The sequence below is a fragment of the Nerophis lumbriciformis genome, linkage group LG08, assembly GCF_033978685.3.
Source record: "Nerophis lumbriciformis linkage group LG08, RoL_Nlum_v2.1, whole genome shotgun sequence".
NCBI classification, from domain to species: Eukaryota; Metazoa; Chordata; class Actinopteri; order Syngnathiformes; family Syngnathidae; genus Nerophis; species Nerophis lumbriciformis.
In genome coordinates, this window is record NC_084555.2 from 40,325,001 (window position 1) to 40,343,348 (window position 18,348).

General features: G+C 39.4%; 2 protein-coding genes across 6 annotated transcripts in view; one reads left to right on the plus strand and one right to left on the minus strand.

Annotated features, from left to right (window-relative positions):
* Positions 1–2,578, minus strand: part of fsip1 (fibrous sheath interacting protein 1) — a 109,812-nt gene extending 107,234 nt beyond the window's left edge. Inside the window, exons 1-6 of one of the 3 annotated variants that reach the window (XM_061968936.2) lie at positions 2,378–2,578; positions 1,710–1,769; positions 1,452–1,621; positions 1,305–1,389; positions 1,130–1,210; positions 709–824 (exon numbers count right to left, since the gene is read on the minus strand). In XM_061968936.2, coding sequence (XP_061824920.2) covers positions 709–824; positions 1,130–1,210; positions 1,305–1,389; positions 1,452–1,621; positions 1,710–1,769; positions 2,378–2,408 — 543 coding nt within the window. In that variant the 5' untranslated portion in view covers positions 2,409–2,578. Of the gene's footprint in view, positions 1–708; positions 825–1,129; positions 1,211–1,304; positions 1,390–1,451; positions 1,622–1,709; positions 1,800–1,869; positions 1,965–2,377 lie in introns of those variants that run through there. The other 2 variants (XM_061968935.2, XM_061968937.2) reach the window with 2 other exon arrangements.
* On the plus strand, positions 2,526–17,129 carry LOC133611800 (sushi domain-containing protein 4-like). 3 transcript variants are annotated; one of them, XR_009816042.2, is made up of 12 exons: positions 2,526–2,757; positions 5,005–5,141; positions 6,929–7,120; positions 7,652–7,846; positions 10,081–10,272; positions 10,408–10,599; positions 11,515–11,706; positions 12,548–12,742; positions 12,948–13,080; positions 14,877–15,247; positions 15,326–15,401; positions 16,755–17,129. XR_009816042.2 is itself a non-coding variant. In XM_061968934.2 (11 exons), exons 2-11 carry the CDS (start codon positions 5,027–5,029, stop codon positions 15,349–15,351), a joined length of 1,803 nt encoding a protein of 600 aa, XP_061824918.1. In that variant the 5' UTR covers positions 2,528–2,757; positions 5,005–5,026; the 3' UTR covers positions 15,352–16,184. The 3 variants fall into 3 exon arrangements, 1 of the variants encoding a protein (XP_061824918.1); XR_009816041.2 differs by lacking the exon at positions 16,755–17,129 and adding an exon at positions 15,960–16,184; XM_061968934.2 differs by lacking the exon at positions 16,755–17,129 and having other exon boundaries at positions 2,528–2,757; positions 15,326–16,184.
* The last annotated feature ends 1,219 nt before the right edge of the window (positions 17,130–18,348 follow it).

Below are 18,348 nucleotides of genomic sequence, written 5' to 3' on the forward strand. Positions count from 1 at the left end.
TTGTTTTTATAAAACAGTAATTTGACAATGGGTCGAGAGGATGTACTTTTATTGCTATTTTACTGTTGGGTAATAAAACGAGTGATACCTCAACTTGTTTTCCAAACTATACAAACATTTGTGCACAGATAAACTTGGGTCCGCCAAGAGCGCTAGGCACCGAGTTTAAAGCCTGAGCTGTCAACTCCATGTCCAGTGCAAACGTTTAAGGTGTAAGGGAGTGAGGTTTACCAACGCACAGGCCTCCGTTACATAAGTTTAGTTTTGACAAATTCAGAACAACACAAGCTGATGCAATATTATGGAAAAACATAAGCCAAAAACGTCTGCAAAGTTTTTGAAAAAGCTTCTGCAAAATCAAGGTCACATTTACAAAATACCTGCAATATCCGAGCATCCGCATGATAAAAGACAGACTACTTGGTGCACTGTAGTGTATATGTTTAAACATATATAACACAACTACAAATTGTCAAAGCTTACTTAAAACATTGTTAACAAAGGAGTATATTGATCTCAAATAATATCCTATCTCTTCATTGAGAATAATCCCAATCCCAATCAGTTGTTCTCAGGGCTACCCTTGCGGGCCTTGAATGTGTTTTTCTCCTCAGAGTCAGAGTGGGGAAACAAACAGTGAGTAGACTCACCCGAAGTCATTTGATGACTCTCATAACTGCAGTTGGCCTCAGATGAACTTTGACATACCTCAATGTTCCTCTTGACAAAGTCCTTTTGTTTTTTCTCGGCCATGGAGCCTTCATCGTGGCTCCCTTCGTCTGTCTCTTCGCACACTGACTCGGATGCTTGGGTCCAGTCGTCACCTGTAAAGACATAACTGCACTTTAGATTGCAAGCGATGGTTCATGTCTTAGTTTTCCCTCATTTCAGCTACAACCATTTCTGTGTTAAATGCTACCAAGAAAATGTGAGTAAGTGGTTAAACTCAATTGTATGCCATGGGAAGTTTACTGGGCTTATGGCGCCATCTAGTGCACATTTGGTTGCTTACAAAGCAGCATCTTCCAACAGCAAGTGATTGATTTGCAATGTCATTCATTAATGATAATAAAAATAATAATAATGTACAGCACTCTACTTAGTCCAGTATGCGTATGCACAAACTCACTCTCTAACATGCGTTGCAGTCTTCTGTCTAGATCACAGTCAAATAACTGAGTTTTGAAAAAGTCCTCCCTCTCCGGAGGCCCTTTAGGAAAGAACATTATACACATGTACTATATGTGATGTCAAGCAACACTATTAAGATATAACTTTTTTATTATCATTATTATGTTGCTCACCAATAGGGGCTTCCAAAGCCATAAACAGTCTTGCATTCTTGGCTTCTTGGCTACTTTCAGAGCAGCCCTCCTCCTCTAAACTATCCTTTAACAAAATAAAAACACTTTAATTATGTCAGGAATTTTAATAAATGCCTCTGTCCTTACTTTTAGCTCTTGCCAGAGTTGTTCTTGGAGTTCTTTCCTTTGACGCTTGGCTTCTTTTAATCTGCACATGCATGCAGATAGTGTCTCATCAAGTCTCCTCATTTCCTCAATGGCCTGTTGTAGTTCAGGGTCTTGCTTTTCTTCATCCGTTGCATTTATATTAAAAAGACCTGAAGAGCATGCATATATTACGTATCTTGTGATGTTGTGACAAAAATAAAGTGTGTCCTACTCACACTTTGCATGCCACTAACAAACCTTTGTCAATGCTCCCAGAGGATTCACTTGATGCAGGTGTGGAGGTATTCTCCGAAACGCCTGTGACCATTTCCATAATGGTGCAATCAACTTTAGCAAAAAGTCGTTAAAACGGATTAGACAATTTGATACCTCAATCAATCAAAGTTTATTTATATACCACTAAATCACGAGTGTCTCAAAGGGCTGCACAAGCCACAACGACATCCTCTGCTCAGATCCCACATCAGGGCAAGGAAAAACTCAACCCAATGGGATACAATGAGAAACCTTGGAGGGGACTGCAGTAAAGTATTCATGTAAAGAATATCTACAGTATTTTATTTTTGTTACATTCTCGTTTTCAGGTGGTTTTCCTTATTGTTTTTACAGCAAAGTAGGAACCGGTGCAATGGACGTCGAGTGCATGGAGCTATTTATATTATTTATATTTATATTACTCAACAAATACAACTACGAAAACAGTGTTACCACTGGTCATTGTTTTGTCTGTGACGTTACGTACGTGTAGTGGACGAAAGCATATTTGTGGAAATGATCAAGTGATCGAGACTCGAAAAACATCCCTTCATGCTTTCAAGCATTCGCATAGCTTTACCGTTGTTGTTTAGTTCGCCATATATGTTAAGCTTGTACTAAAAATGATTTTACCATTGAAATAAACATACCATCAAGAGACTTTGCAACAAAGGATGTCATTTTGTTTCCACGCTGAAGTATAACTATCTGTGTTTAAGTCGTCGCCAAATGTATTCGCTGCTCAGCACTGTTTGGTTACTGGGGACGCCAAATGTCCCGGATGTTGTAACTATGGAAACATGCATTTTGTTACTATGGAGGCAGTGCTGCCTCGAGCCGTCAGTACAGCCTGCGAGTACATCATCCGGCTAGCTAGGGTAGCTTGAGCAGGCTAGCCGTTAGGTAGCTAGTTGGTTCGCCTCATTTAGTCTTAGTTTTTGATCAATATTAAAGTAGGTCCGGTTTGTCATTATTAGATGTCAGCGTTGTGAGAAAGCGAAGGTGGAGAATCCGACGCCGTGTTTCAGTGGTGGGTACCAGAAAGCCATTTTATCGTCCGTAAATATTACGTAGCTTCTCTTAAAGCTAGGTTACAGTAGGTAGCTAGCCTGACAATTAAAATAACACATTTTACATCCGTCAACGTCTAGTCACCACTGCATACTTATTTTATTGTAACAATTATATCTCGAGCTATATCTTTGTAATGTTACAAACCCGTTCTTTGCTGGAAATATGTGTACAACTAGTAAATCTGTTGACATCGAACCAATACAACCGCACGAGTTACAACGTGTATTCGAGGGGTGTTAATAAATAAGGGTGCTGTGTGTTGACAGCTAACTGCTCATAATTCATGAGATGGGCCTCTATATGTTTCTAGAAACTCGAGATCATGCCTCACAGTCAATTTTGTCACTGACCCATCATAGCATCCTTTCAATGGCAGCCTCTGCAGGCTACCTAGTTTCAAGCTATTATATAAACCAGGGGTGTCCAAAGTTTGGCCCGGGAGCCATTTGCAGCCCGCAGCTAATTTGTTTACGGCCTGCAGAACATTTTAAAAATACTATTCTAAAAAAAATATTTAATGTTGCAATTTTGACACTAATAACACAAAGCTGTCATGCAGGCTGTTTTTTACATTAGAAAATGTCATTGCTCAAAAAAAAAAAAGAATTAGTTAAAATCAATGTTATTAATTATTGAGCTATTCAAGGCTCATTACTTCACATCGAATATTTCACTCTGAAATATTTTTGGGGGATATTTTAGCATTTTTGTGTGTTCGCCCGCCGTATAAAGTTTTCTTTGACACAAAGGGCATGAAACATAAGAAAACATAGATAAAAAATTATTATAATCGACAACTAGATCTGAAGTTGATCTTGAAATTTAAGCATGAAAGTAAAAACTAATATATATTGATATGTGACCTTTTTTTTAACCTTTGATGGGTAGAGCAGCCATGCCAGAAACTTGAGGGTTGCAGGTTTGCTCTCCGCCTCTTGCCATCCAAATCACTGCCGTAGTGTCCTTGGGCAGGACACTTCATTCTTGCCCCCAGCGCCGCTCACACTGGTGAATGAATGATGAATGGTGGGTGGTGGTCGGAGGGGACATACGCGCGAGTTGGCAGCCACGCTTCCGTCAGTCTACCCCAGGGCAGCTGTGGCTAAAAATGTAGCTTACCACCACCAGGTGTGATGGGTTCTCACTTCTCTGTGAAGCGCTTTGAGTGTCTAGAAAAGGCTCATATAAATCTAATCCATTATTATTTTATGAGTGGGGCCCTTTTAGATCCTTTAGAATTTTAGCCAGATTTTTTTAAACTGTCATTGCTCAAAAACAATAATGAACGTATGAATTATTTACCTATTTAGGTTCTAATTAATTCAGATCAAATATTACACTTTGAACTTATTTTAGGGGGACAATATAGCATATTTTGCGTTTTTGTCATAAAACAGGGTTTTCTTTGACAAATGTCAACGGATAGATCTGAAGTTAAACAACAGATATGTAAGTGTTAAAAAAAAGAAGTATTATTGTATTACTTATTTTAAACACTTTAATGCCTAAGACCCAAAATTGAGGAGAGTCCTAAGGATTACAATACAGGCCAAAAGTTTGGACACACCTTCTCATTCAATGCATTTTCTTTATTTTCATGACTTTTTACATTGTAGATTGTCACTGAAGGCATCAAAACTATGAATGAACACATGTGGAGTTATGTACTTAACAAAAAAGGTGAAATAACTGAAAACATATTTTATATTCTATCCATCCATTTTCTACCGCTTGTCCCTTTCGGGGTCGCGGGGGGTGCTGGAGCCTATCTCAGCTGCATTCGGGCGGTAGGCAGGGTACACCCTAGTTTCTTCAAAATAGCTACCCTTTGCTCTGATTACTGCTTTGCACACTCTTGGCATTCTCTCGATGAGCTTCAAGAGGTAGTCACCTGAAATGGTGTTCACTTCACAGGTGTCATAGTTTTGATGCCTTCAATGACAATCTACAATGTAAATAGTCATGAAAATAAAGAAAACGCTTTGAAATGAGAAGGTGTGTCCAAACTTTTGGCCTGTACTATATATTGTTTTGAAAGTGAAAAATATCAAAATGGCCCCCAAATGCTTTAATTTTATGTGTGCGGCTCTCAGTGAAAAATGATTGGACACCCATGATATATACCATCCCATACCAACTTTATTTATAATGTGACAGTCATGTTAATTAATTTAGATAAATCATGTTATTATGGTGATTTCAGGGTGCGTTGACTGCAGGGGAAGATGTGCAATGGGAAGACAGAGGCAACATCAGAAGCTTGTCAGAACCACACTTGCCTTCAATTGGTATTCTGCTTGTTGCTGGCACTGGCAGTGGTTGCTTCAGGGCAAGGTTTAGGTAAGTTCTACATAGCATGTGTGCCTTTTCGGTGGGGAAAGTTAGGACAATTAAAAAAACTGGATTGTGGTGAGTCGGTGACTAACAGCTGCAAAGGGTAGAGCCCAATGGGGGGGGGGAATACAGGCCCAGAATTTCAGACAGGCCCAGAATTGCATGCAAGCGTAATGTTACCAAGGCCGGGGCACCACTGAAGGACAAAATATACATTACGAGTGAACAGCAAAATTGAAATTCCACTCAAACCAAAACACGGCATCTGAGATAAGCAGCTGCTGTCTTTCTCCAGAAATGTGATACGTCTGTATACTGTATTAATCAGGTAAAGTGATTTTAATGCACATTGTTTCTCACAAACAGACACATGCACATATAATGGTGTAAATGTGACAAAGATTTACTACAGCATAAGTCCCAACATTCCTCATCTTAACGCATGCATATGTTTATCTTTGTAATTCATTGACTTTAACCTTGAAATGCAATTACTTATTTTCTTGGCCATATTCTCTAAACAAAATCTGTTTTTGTTTTTTTGTAAAATTACTATTTGCTCTATATGGAATTAATCCAATGGTTGCAAAAGAGGGCCGTGTGGACCAGTGGCCATTTGGTTAATTGGCCCTCCAGCACATTGTAGAAAGAAAAAAAAGAAAAGAAAAAAAATATATATATATATATATATGTATATATACTGTATATAGCAAAAATCTTTAAGAGAAAAAGCTGAAATGTTATTAATAACCAATAACTAACAATACCACATAACTTTGTCTTCAAATGTGTATCGCTTTTTTAACCTTAAGACCATGAATCTTTGGCTCAAAAATGTTAGTGACCATTTATTTTTGATTAAGTTTTATCTTCCCACATACTGAGGATGCTGCCATTATATTTCTGTTTCGGCAAATGTCAGATTAAGTCTAAACATACAGATATTTGACTGAAAATAATTTTATTGTGAAATCACACAATATTTAGTATACACACACATATTTGGGAGGGGGGCGTGGCAAAAGCAATTTTGGGAAGGACTGACTTAAAGGGGAACTGCACTTTTTTTTGGCAATGTTGCCTATCATTCACAATGCCTACATATTCTTGTAATATTTATTTTTTCACTTGAAATATATTTTTTATATAATGGTAAAATAAGGACTATTCTCACTTCGATTTTAGTCTTAAATTATGATTTTATCCTTGTAAAATTATTCACTGAGAGAACCACTTTTTTCCCATAATGTTAAATCTTGATTGTCATAAAATTATGATTATTTGGTCAATTGTGGGGCTGCGTGGCTCGGTTGGTAGAGCGGCCATGCAAGCAACTTGAGGGTTCCAGGTTCGATACCTGCTCCCGCTATCCTAGTCACTACCGCTGTGTCCTTTGGCAAGACACTCTACCCACCTGCTCCGAATGCCACCCACACTGGTTTAAATGTAGCTTAATTATGTAGATAATGGCTTTTACTACATAAAACGCTTTGAGTCTCTAGAGAAAAACGCCATTTAAATCTAATTCACTTCTTTTTAAAATATGACTCTGTTCGGTAAATTAATACTTACGATGATGTGGCGACTTGTACAGCGTGTACCCCTCCCTGCCTTCCGCCTGAATGCAGCTGGGATAGGCTCCAGAATTTGATTAGTTAATTGGCATTGAATCTCACTATTTACTGGTCCAGTGCAATAATCATCGAATCTTGAATTTAGTTTTATCATGGCCATCTCAAGCTTCTCAATATTGTTAAAACTATATTTTTTACCGTTTGTTGTTCCATTTGCAGGTTGTGTTAGACCTGTGTTGGTAGAGCATGGTTTAGCTAATCTGCCAGAAAACAACAATGGTCATTTCCCAGTGGGGGCCATACTGGAGTATCATTGTGATCCTGGTTACCTGGTAGACGGACCCAGTATCCTCACCTGCACAGCAATGGGACACTGGTCCTCAGACCCACCGCAGTGCATACACAGTGATGGTAAACTCAGTTACTATGATTAGGTATGTCCGATAATGGCTTTTTGCCGATATCCGATATTCCGATATTGTCCAACTCTTTAATTACCGATACCGATATCAACCGATACCGATATCAACCGATATATGCAGTCGTGGAATTAACACATTATTATGCCTAATTTGGACAACCAGGTATGGTGAAGATAAGGTACTTTTTAAAAAAATTAATAAAATAAGATAAATAAATGGGGGAGGGAGGTTTTTTGGGTTGGTGCACTAATTGTAAGTGTATCTTGTATTTTTTATGTTGATTTAATTTAAAAAAAAAACAACAACAAAAAAAACGATACCGATAATAAAAAACCGATACTGATAATTTTCTATATTACATTTTAACGCATTTATCGGCCGACAATATCGGCAGACCGATATTATTGGACATCTCTAACTATGATTATAACATAAAGCAGCCAATGTGTGCATAAATAACCAAGGTTTCTTAGAAAAGTATATAAGTAGTGTAATTAACAATAAGTTTTTTTGTTAACAGTATGCCTGCCTCCACATGCACCAAAGAACGGAGGCTACAACTGTCATCCCTCGCCATGTCGAAGACTCTCGCACGGCACTGTGATCGAATTCTACTGCAATGAGGGCTACATTCTGAAGGGAGACTATACATATCTTACCTGCCAATACGGGGACTGGGATGGCCCTGTTCAGATCAGCTGTGTCAAAGAGCAAGGTGTTTAACTTTGTATATTTACTGTAATGAATAATGTTAACATAAACTTTGGGGATAAATTGTCTCTCAAAAGTGAGTACACTTCTCACATTTCAGCAATCATTCTTCTCAAGGGAAAATATATTAGTCAGTGTACAGCTGGTATAACAGTTTACTGTCTTCTAAACATGGGTCACACCCATTACTGTCGGAATAATCGGCAACACAAGTGGTACGCCTCACATTTTACTTGCCCAAATTCTTAGACACTTTCCGCTTGAGGATGCCTCACATGCGTGCAGCTGGTTTCAGGTCACACAATTATCTTCGCCTTTAGCTTCCTCGGCAATGCACGAGTCATCTTGGGAGGTGTGTTTGGGCTTCTTATCATGTTGGAAAACTGTCATGCTAAAACAGTTTCTGAAGGGATGCGGCAGGTTGGGAATGGGAGGTTTCACTTCAGAACGTCACAGTACATTATTTTTCCTCTCAGTGAACCGCAACTCCCCGTGTGCCAGCAGCACTCATGCATCTATAGACAATAAAACCATGCTCGACTGTAGAGAAGACAAAATTATATTGCTACTCACCTGTTTTGCTAGCTTTTTAAACAATAATTGACCTGATCTACTGAAGATTTTCATGTACTAAAACACGTGCAAACTTGACAACACATGCGAAGCCAAGGATTGCATCTCTTAAGTGAGCAGAATAAGGAACGCAATTGATTTAGCGTGTTTGTCTTCGTCAATATGCAGAATATAAGGCTGATCATCAGAATGCCCACAATACTTGGAGGAGAAGATGCAAATAGAATCATTCAGCACACAAAGTGTGATCTATCAAGGCTAAAACTGCTAAGCGGACGCTATTTAGCATCTTTATTTAGCACGTCTGAAAATGGCTGTGAAAAAGGAGGCGATTGCACTGCTAAGACAGATGATGGACAGAGAATGCTTCGAGTGTGAGTTTCAACATATTTGGACTGTCAGAGATAAAAATAAAAATAAATTAGACATATCTTCAATTCAGCAATATAATTTTATAGCTGCTGTATGACTTAACGGGCTGATTAAAAATAATTCAATTGATGCATTTGGGCATCTGCTGGTGTTTTTTTTTTTTTTAATGCTGTTCGTTTTTCTGGGGGTTTTTCGGAAATGTATTAGAATATATTTCCTATATAAAAACTGTCTTACAATATGCATTTCCTTTCGTTTGTATCGTTCCAAACGCATGAATGCGCTGAGGTGTTGTGATGGTCCACTGAATACCTGCAGAGCGCGCATTGGCGAACTAAAAATAGTTGCTGCTGTCTTGATTCTGATTCTGTATTGCAGAAAAGTTGTTACAGCTTATAGATGTGTGTTGGTAGTTCATCAACATTGCACACAGGTTGGAGAGCATAATACCATAAATTTGGAGAAAAACTAATATTTTCCATGGCCACAGCCAGAAGTACACACAAAATCCTTATTTAAATAATGTGGTCTGCACCACTTTCCAATTGCACACACAGTCTTAGTCGATCACAAGCAACACGCCCACTAATAGTACACGCAATTTTATAGTTTGCACTTTGCACATGCTGTTTAGCATGTCTAATTTGGATCTTAGTAGATTAAGCTCAATGTATGTGTGTGTTGATTTAGGGCATTTTTATTGGATTGACTGGTCTTAAATATATCCAAGTTTCATTTCTATAGTATTGTCCTATTGGAAGAACAAAACAACTGAGACTTAAATTAAAAGGAGATACTCACCTTTGTGATAAACTGTACACTTACTGGATAATTGAAATATGCACACCTGCCTTTGTAAAGGGAAAGATAGTTTTATTTGTCACATGTACTATGTACAGTGAAATGTGTTCCTCTATCGTTAAAATTGCTATTGTATCCTAATTTACCTTGTACACAAATAGTCTAATTGTGTCTGCATCTACTTGTTTTTGAATGTATGACACACATACCCACCAGGTGGGATAGATTATGGAATCATGCATGTATAGTTAGGAGAATAACATTTTGTCACACTCAAATGCTTAATCACTGTTATGTCAATTGTTACCCATGGAATACATTTGTCTGTATGATTATAGATGGCGTGCCGCTGTAAAATTCCGTAAATCTTGCTGAACTAATTCAAAAGAAAACAGCAGTGACCTTGGATGAAAGTACTGTTGCCGTAATTCAAGTGAAAACAGCATTTCCCAGAATTTCTTCTTTTTCTTTCTATTTTGGTCATCCTCCTAGGATGCGTGAGGCCGTACATGGTTGAAAACAGCTGGGTAAACCACACAGAAACCAACAGGGGCTTGTTCCCTGTAGGGACAGTGCTGCAATACAGCTGTGACCCAGGTTATCTGCCAGATAGACCCAACATTCTCACCTGCATCTCGACAGGACGCTGGTCCTCAGAACCACCTCAGTGCACACAGAGTGATGGTAAGACACTCCACTCCACTGTTATGTTTTAGTTACAATATAACAAAGCTCAACACTTAGTTTCAAAACAGCCTAAAGTAAACAAGCAAATCAGAAGTCATTCAGGTATTTAGGATGTCCTGTTTCCTCCAACAGCTTGTCTGCCCCTGTCTGAACCAGAGAATGGGGGTTATACCTGCCACCCGTCCCCCTGTCGATTGTTTTCCCACGGCACTGTTGTTGAGTTCTTCTGTCACACGGGCTTCATGCTCAAGGGGAAAAACAACTACCTTACTTGTCAGGATGGACAGTGGGACAGCCATGTGCAGATCAGCTGTGTCAAACGAGGTGTGTCATTCTTAAAAACTCTATTCACTAGAATAAACTTCATAAAACTGATGCAGTTCCTTATATACTTTGAAAATTAAGACTTTTGCTTGTGTTATCAATGTCAATGTCTACAGTATACAGTATGGCTCAGGTGATAGAATGGTTGTGTCCCAACCTGAAGGTTGCGAGTTCGATCCTCAGTCTACCTGTGATCAAGTCGAAATATCCTAGAGTAAGATACTGAACCCCCGGTTGCTCCCAGATGCTGCGTGATATATCTGTAAATAGTAATAGTGTCAAAGTGCTTTGAGGACCTTGAAGGTCGAAAAGCGCTATAAAGTAAAATCTGTTTACCATTTATACACCCTCCTACACTGTACTCAAATTTCAATGCAGGCTTCCCATTGTTGGGATTTTGAAAATGCTTTGTAAATTAAAGTAATACATTTGAATTTCAATAAAAGTGGGTTTAGTTAAAAATGTTTGTGAATTAACTCATTATTTTCATTTCTTGCCGCTTTTTTTTATTTTGCAAATTAATTTGGATTATTTATGTCAGGGGTGCCCAAAGTGGCCCACCAAGTTTCATTTGGCACTTCTTAAAGTGAATACATATTCATATAGACCTCTTTACATGATGTATCTGCAAGGCTAACTAGTTGCTGTCAATAACACTAACTTATATATGGCGGTAATTGGCTAAACTCCTCACTCATTGTGCTGATGTACGCTTAAAATCGCTGTGTTTGGCTCACAGCTCATTGGCACATTTTCACTTTGGCCTTTGCAGGCAAAACGTTTAGGCACCCCTGGTTTATGGCATAACTCTGTCTCTTTTAATGCAAGTGGTAGTTTAGAAAGTAGAACAGAATGTTTATGCTGATGAAAAATGTGTTTAGATTTGGCCCTGGAAAACTCTGATTGTTTTTTAAGGTTGTATAAGACCTTTAATGGAGCAGCACATTTCCTCTAAGCTGATGGACACCAACATCAGTTCCTTCCCTGTGGGGGCTGTGCTGCAGTATCGCTGTGACCCAGGTTACCAGCCCGACGGACCTACCATCATCAGCTGCACCGGCTTGGGACACTGGTCCTCAAAACCTCCTCTTTGTTTACGCACTGACGGTAGAGAAAAACACATTTCTATTGTCTCTGTCAAATGATAAGCATCTACCCAGCAGACACAAGACATCGATACAACGGTGATTATACATACATGTCCTTTATAACGGACTTTGAACAACGTTGATAAAATATTTGTATTTGTAAATTGAGACAACGTTGATGTCCAATGTTGGATCCAAGTTGTTGGTTGGTAAATGACCAAATTTCAATGGTAAAATTAACATTACAACCTGACATTGAATAAACGTCGTCAAAAAGCATGTTGTTTCAACCTTGTATTTGTGTTGTGGACATTGGTTGGGAAATGACCAAATTTCAATGGTCAAATTAACGTCAGAACCCAACATTGATTAAAGCTTCAAAAAGCATGTTGTTTCAATGTTTGAGTTACTCAACGTCAGGGCCTAATTCAATAAGTTCTCAATGTTGTTTTAATGTATTGTGCCTGCTGGATAATACATTTACAAAACACTATTATAAAAAAAAAATCTTGTTTTAAGTTAAAAAAAAAAGTCTAAAATGTTATGTAGACTTAGTTGAGCCAGCAGGGATGTTGTGCTTCAGAAATGCTGCTTCTGCTTATTACATTGGTGTACTTCTTGATATATTTAGACATTACTACATTGTATTTTATATTGTATTGTCATTTTTATATTTTACGGGGATCTGACTTAATTTTAATTCTCCATGTGAAAGCATGTTTCAGAAGGACTTTGAACCTTGACATTGAAAGTATACTAGCGGCATCAGTTTACTGATGATAGAATTGATGAATTGATAGAGTATAAATGAACACTGGCATATTTATTTTAAAAAATTGTTTTTTCCTTGTCATTGACAGTATGCCAGCCTCCATATCAACCAGAAAATGGAGGCTACACCTGCCACCCTTCCCAATGTCAAAGACTTTCTCACGGCACTGTAATTGAGTATTTCTGCGATGAGGGCTACATCCTGAAAGGAGAGTATAAATACCTCACCTGTCAATATGGCAAGTGGGATGGGCTAATGCAGATAACCTGCATAATGGAGCAAGGTAACTATTACAATTGTATTTAATAACTTGGGGTTTTAGTCTATCTAAGCCGATGACAATTTCAACTACTTTAATCAAGAGGTGCGCTAAATACAAATGCTTGACAGAAAGCACTCTTTAATGTATGACAGGTATAAAAACATTACTTTATACAGTAAACTAGTTAAATTAAATTTGAATTCCATCCCTACTGTTTACCCCTCAGACCGTGACAGATCTTTACCGTTGGGGATGCCGGCTCTGTCTATCGTGTCGTCCACAGCCAGCTCGGTGGCCCTCATCCTGCTCCTGGTGGTACTCTTTGTGCTTTTGCAGCCAAAACTGAAGTCTTTCCATTGGTGAGGCAAATACTCACATATTTTATCAAGATTCATTCATAGTTTATTTCATGGAAAAACTTATCAAACGACACGTTCATTTACACAAATCTTTTTAAATTTAGTTCACTTCCTGTGTGAAAGAAAGGAAGGTATTGGAAAAAATATGAATAGATCTCAATAAGCAAATAAAAAGCTTATTGACTCTCAATAATCAAATAAAAAGCTTATTGAGACACAAGGCCTGAATAACTAACATTCAAATAACACATGCTAAATAACTTGTGCAAACAATAAAAGTATGTATACTGTTAGTGGGCGTGTTGCGGGTGATCAATGTATCAAGACTGCGTGTACAATTGATAAGTGCAAAAGTGATGCAGACCACCCCATTTAAATAAGATTTTAGTGTGTAAACCGGCTGTCATAAATGAGACACTAATTTTCCTTCCCATTTACGGCATCATATAGTCCAACTCGTGGTGTTTTTTCATGTTGTTGACATGCGGCAAACAAATATAATATGGGCTTTGGGACTGCTTGCCATCCAGTATGCCCTTTTCTTTGTCCATTTCTGCTTGCTGTTGGTTCTTACATGTAGCTCGGTATCGGCTGTAGCAGGGCTGCGTTTTCCCACGCTACATATGGACAAAGGGTCATACAGGATGCGGGTCAAAAAATGTTGTCGTTAAAGAAAATGTTTGTTAATATCGCGCTAATTTTGACTGCCTTAATTGCTTGATATTGTAGAATATGGCATAATCTATGTTACTATTGTAGAGTTGTTATTGTTGACCTCAGCTCCATCAAGTCTTCATGAGTTGTGTCTTTTATGTCCTTGTTGTTGAGATGTTGTATGTCATCTTCAATAATTGTCTAGTTCCTTGATGTCTTAAGCTTCTTTCTTTTCCTATTTCACTTGATGTACATTTTAAAGTTGGCGCTCCAGTAGCCTTGGATTTTTCTATGCTTTCTTGGGGATCTCAGCATTGCGTTTTGTCAGATGCTTGAGTAGACGTTTGTTCCTTTCAGCTTGACTCTATGTTTCCACCTTGTTTTTTGTTGGTGGACTTAATGATGACAGGTGTGTTGTTTTTCCTGCTAGACATTGGACGGCATGTGTTAATGTTGTTATGTTGTTGACATCCACATCCAACCCCTTTGGTTGCAGGAAGTTGACCACCTGGTGTTCTGCTGAAGCAGCAGCATTTTGTCTTGTGTTATCAGCTGCCCTGCTAATAGGCATGCATGATACCTGGAGCCCAGCCATAATCGCATTGTTCATGCGGACAGACTCTTGAACGTTCCTTCTGACACAGACAGCCAACCCACAGAGCCTGGGTTCTGTCCGAGGTTTTTTTCCTAAGTGTTTTTTTTTCTTGCCACCATCGCCAAGTGCTAGCTCATGTGGGGTTCAGTAAAAGGCTGCAATGATTCATTGATTAAATACATTTATTTAAAAAAAAAAATAAAAAGCATCTTTTTTGTTGATTCGTTTAATAAGTTAACTTGATAAAGATGTATCAAATCCAGATCGCATGGAATGTCTGATACTAAAATGCACAGATGTCCTTTTTCCCCTACTTGCAATAGAGAGCACATGAGAGTGGTGCTGTTAGGTGCTGCGGTTTACACTTTGACAGGAAAAGTGGATTATTGATGGAAATAGATGGCCCCAAAAAATAGACAAACATGGGGGGAAAAGAGAGCAAAGGACCCCAAAATGTTGACATTATAATGTACAGTACAATTGAATTAAAAAGTCTGTTTTATTTGACATGAGTAATGGAATAAATCTTCTTTACTTGTCCACCCAGGTGGGATCAGGGGGTGTCAGGCCAGCCCGTGTCCATCATGGTGGAAGGAGTCCAAGTGTCTCTACCCTCATACGAGGAGGCAGTCAGCAGTAACACCAGCTCAGCCACGGCTCTCGACTCCGAGTCTCGCGTCCAGATAGTGCTGTCTGAGGGACAGCAAGCCACAACGCCAGTGGCTGGCCCCTCTCGGCCTTTGTCCCTCAAAGAGCTGCACTCAGAGATGGCCGTGGTGCACCCTTTGCCCCCTTCATCGTCGCCATCACCCTCCTCATCCTCTAGCTGGACTCTAGAGAATGCCGGCGCTGCAGCTCTGCCATCCGGGGACCAGCACAGCCTCAATGTGCTAGACTCGGAGATGGACTGCTCTGACGGTGAGGCACATTCCTCATCATTGCTGTGGTGTACACACTTTGCTCTGATGCTTTTTTGTGTGTCTGTGTGTTGTGCAGATATGCCATTGCTGAAGGAGGCCTGAAACATGCAAGACATTGGATGATACAGAGACAGCAAGTTGTGCTACTGATGGTGAGGAGCAGTGAACACACCTTAAAGTGGTCACTTTTCCAATACCAAAGCAGAACATAAGGGGACTAACATCTACATTCATGTTTGCATTCCCACAATCTCTACGTATGCATAATGTACCACTAATGTCTAGATGATGAACGATGGAACTTCAATGACTTCAACTTTAAACATAATTCAAGCTTTACTGCATCATGTAATTATGAATGAAATAATAATGTAGGCATCATTAATTCTGAGTTCATGACACATGTTAACACACACGGCTGATTGTCCCACTTGTTCACCTCTTCACACACGTGTCCCCAATGGCCTTATCTTCCCACTTCTATGCACACTTATCCGATTATGTACAACAAGGAGTTTTAAAAGTGAATATCATGGAAATGCCTCCACTGCTTAGTCATACGACATGTAGCTTTTTCACTCGAATCACATCAGCCACAGTAAATATTGTACTCTTTAATTTATTCTGTCTTAAAATGTATATATAATTTATTGCGCTGTTGATCAGCCTCTTGGATCTACATAAATGTGTGCGCTTGTTTCATGCTGCAGGCACTTTTGATGTGACACTTGAAAGTTCAAAACCCCACTGTACAGTTTGGTGTAATGTAAGTGTTTACATTTTGTTATTGCTTGTCCTTTGAACTTACACAATAGGTCTTTTTTGGTTTGTTTGTGCTTTGTGAAATGTTTTTTAATGTAATGCATAAAGTTTGAAAGTAACTTTATGATGTAACATGCCATTTTTTAATTAAATATTTAAGATGTGGCAAATGATTTATGTCAGTTCCGTGTCTTATTTTGTTATGCATTTCAAAGTCAACGTGGTTTTCACTTTTACTTCAGATTATTTGAATCAGTTGTACTGGTCACAACATTAGGTACACCTGTACTAGCTAATATGAGTGTCGACTTGTCCAGGGTGTACCCTGCCATCCTAAGCTGGGATAGGCTCCAGCCCCCCGCGACCCCAAGAGGGACAAGCGTTAGGAAATGGATGGATGGAAAAAGTACATCAGTGCTCAGCTATAATTGACAGTCTCAGAGGTATTCATTTAGCATTATTTGTGTCACGGCGCATGCGCAATCCCGCATGTCATCTGCTGCCCCTGCTTGAACTGCCCGAATCGCGGCCACGTGCCTGCAAGTCTGCAGGCAATCACAAGTCAGCGCACCTGGGACTGATAAAGACAAACTGCATAAAGACCAGCGGACCCGAAGATCCAGTGCCAGAACGTAGTTCACTCCTCGTAGTAAGCATCCCGTCTCTGGCTTCCCTCCTGCGTACTTGCTCGCTCTCTGTGCCTTCCCTGTGCCCGTGTCTAATGTTCTCTGTGTTCTTCGCAGTGTTTCCCTTGTTTCCCGTGATCGAGCTGTGTGCCTCGACTTCCCTCTGAATACTGGACTGCCTCCCTCGATCCTCGACCCCTGCCTGGACACGGACCTCGTTGCTTCTCTCCAGCCCCCGACCACAAGCTTGCCCACGTACTGCCTTCTCGCCTTGTCCCTTTGGCCTGACGAAGGATTCATCCAACACACACTTACAACAAACTCTGGTAACATTTACATTGTTAATTCTACACATCGTCTTGTACCATTCACTTTTAGTAGCATACACACTCCACCACTTCATCAACATCGAGTTCAATAAACCTATTGAACTGATCCCTGCCGTTGTGTCGTCTCCCTCCCCCGTCTGCTTGAAACATAGTATTGATTGGAATATAAGTTCACCCATTTTTCCAATTTTTTGGGAAAAATATTTTAAAGATAAAAATTTTAAAAATTATCATGTTTTTTACATGGCTAAAATAAAGTATCTACTGATAGATTGCATAAACAATGCATATTAGCCACTATGTTTCATTGATTAGCACTAAAGTGGTACCTCAACTTGTTTGAGATTCTGTAATAGCTGTCAATCAGCTAATTGTTATGCTACGCTGTGCTGTGCTTCTGTAGTAATAAGTGTGTAGCTAACTTGGAGAAGCAATTGGTGCGTATCACTGCTGGTCTGCACCATCCTGAAGCAGAATGAGTTTAACGACAGCACTGAATGTTAAAATAATATTAAAATTGCAGACATACCTCCATGAACATATGGAAAAGCTGCTAATAGTGTGTTCGACTGAGAAGCAGCTGGAAGGAGAAACCATGGAAGTGCACTCTCCAAGTTAAATGTTGTAAATTATTATTACATTACTTCATAAAACTACTGCAGTTGTTGGTAGATAATTGTTCGTCTTGTTTTGGACAATATTATTTAAGTAAAGTTTTTTTTTTCTTATTTGGTAAGAGTGCCACGTTGATTTGAGATACAAGTCTTTTCAGTTAAAACCTCTGTCACAGAACCAATTAAGCTTGGTATTGATCAAAACGTCTTCTCTTTTTGCCTACTTGCTAACAACTTTTCTGGGAGACTCCCGAATTTCAGTGCCTCTCCCGAAAATCTCCCGGGACAACCATTCTGCCGAATTTCTCCCGATTTCCAGCCGGACCTGAGTGAGGACAGCCTGTCGTCACGTCCGCTTTTTCTCCGTATAAACAGCGTGCCGGCCCAGTCACGTTATAACATCTACGGCTTTTGGAGCTCAGTGCGCAACTGCACACACAACAAGAAGGAGACTATTATATATGTCTCCGTTATCCATAGGTTTATCTATAACCCATAAAGTAGGCAGGCACGGAGCTATTTCTCAGCGTGTGTTTATTCCAGCCGGCACGTTAATACACTGACACACAACATCCAGGTTCCCATCATGCATTGCTTCAAAACTACGTTAAGTAGTAACGTTAAAAAAGCATAACAGAGACGAAGCAGAAGAACGAAGAAGAGACAGACATGGCGACGACGAGTAAGAAGAAGAAGTACGCTTGCAAGTTCTAAAATGATTGGAAGCAAGAATTTCAGTTCATCCAGGACAGCTCGAAGGGGAAGGGG

Coding starts and splice junctions, on each gene's coding strand:
- LOC133611800 (XM_061968934.2), top strand. CDS start 5,027: ATGTGCAATGGGAAGACAGAGGCAACATCAGAAGCTTGTCAGAACCAC. Junction 5,142..6,928: donor TGCTTCAGGGCAAGGTTTAG/GTAAGTTCTACA, acceptor TTCCATTTGCAG/GTTGTGTTAGACCTGTGTTG. Junction 12,743..12,947: donor AACCTGCATAATGGAGCAAG/GTAACTATTACA, acceptor TTTACCCCTCAG/ACCGTGACAGATCTTTACCG.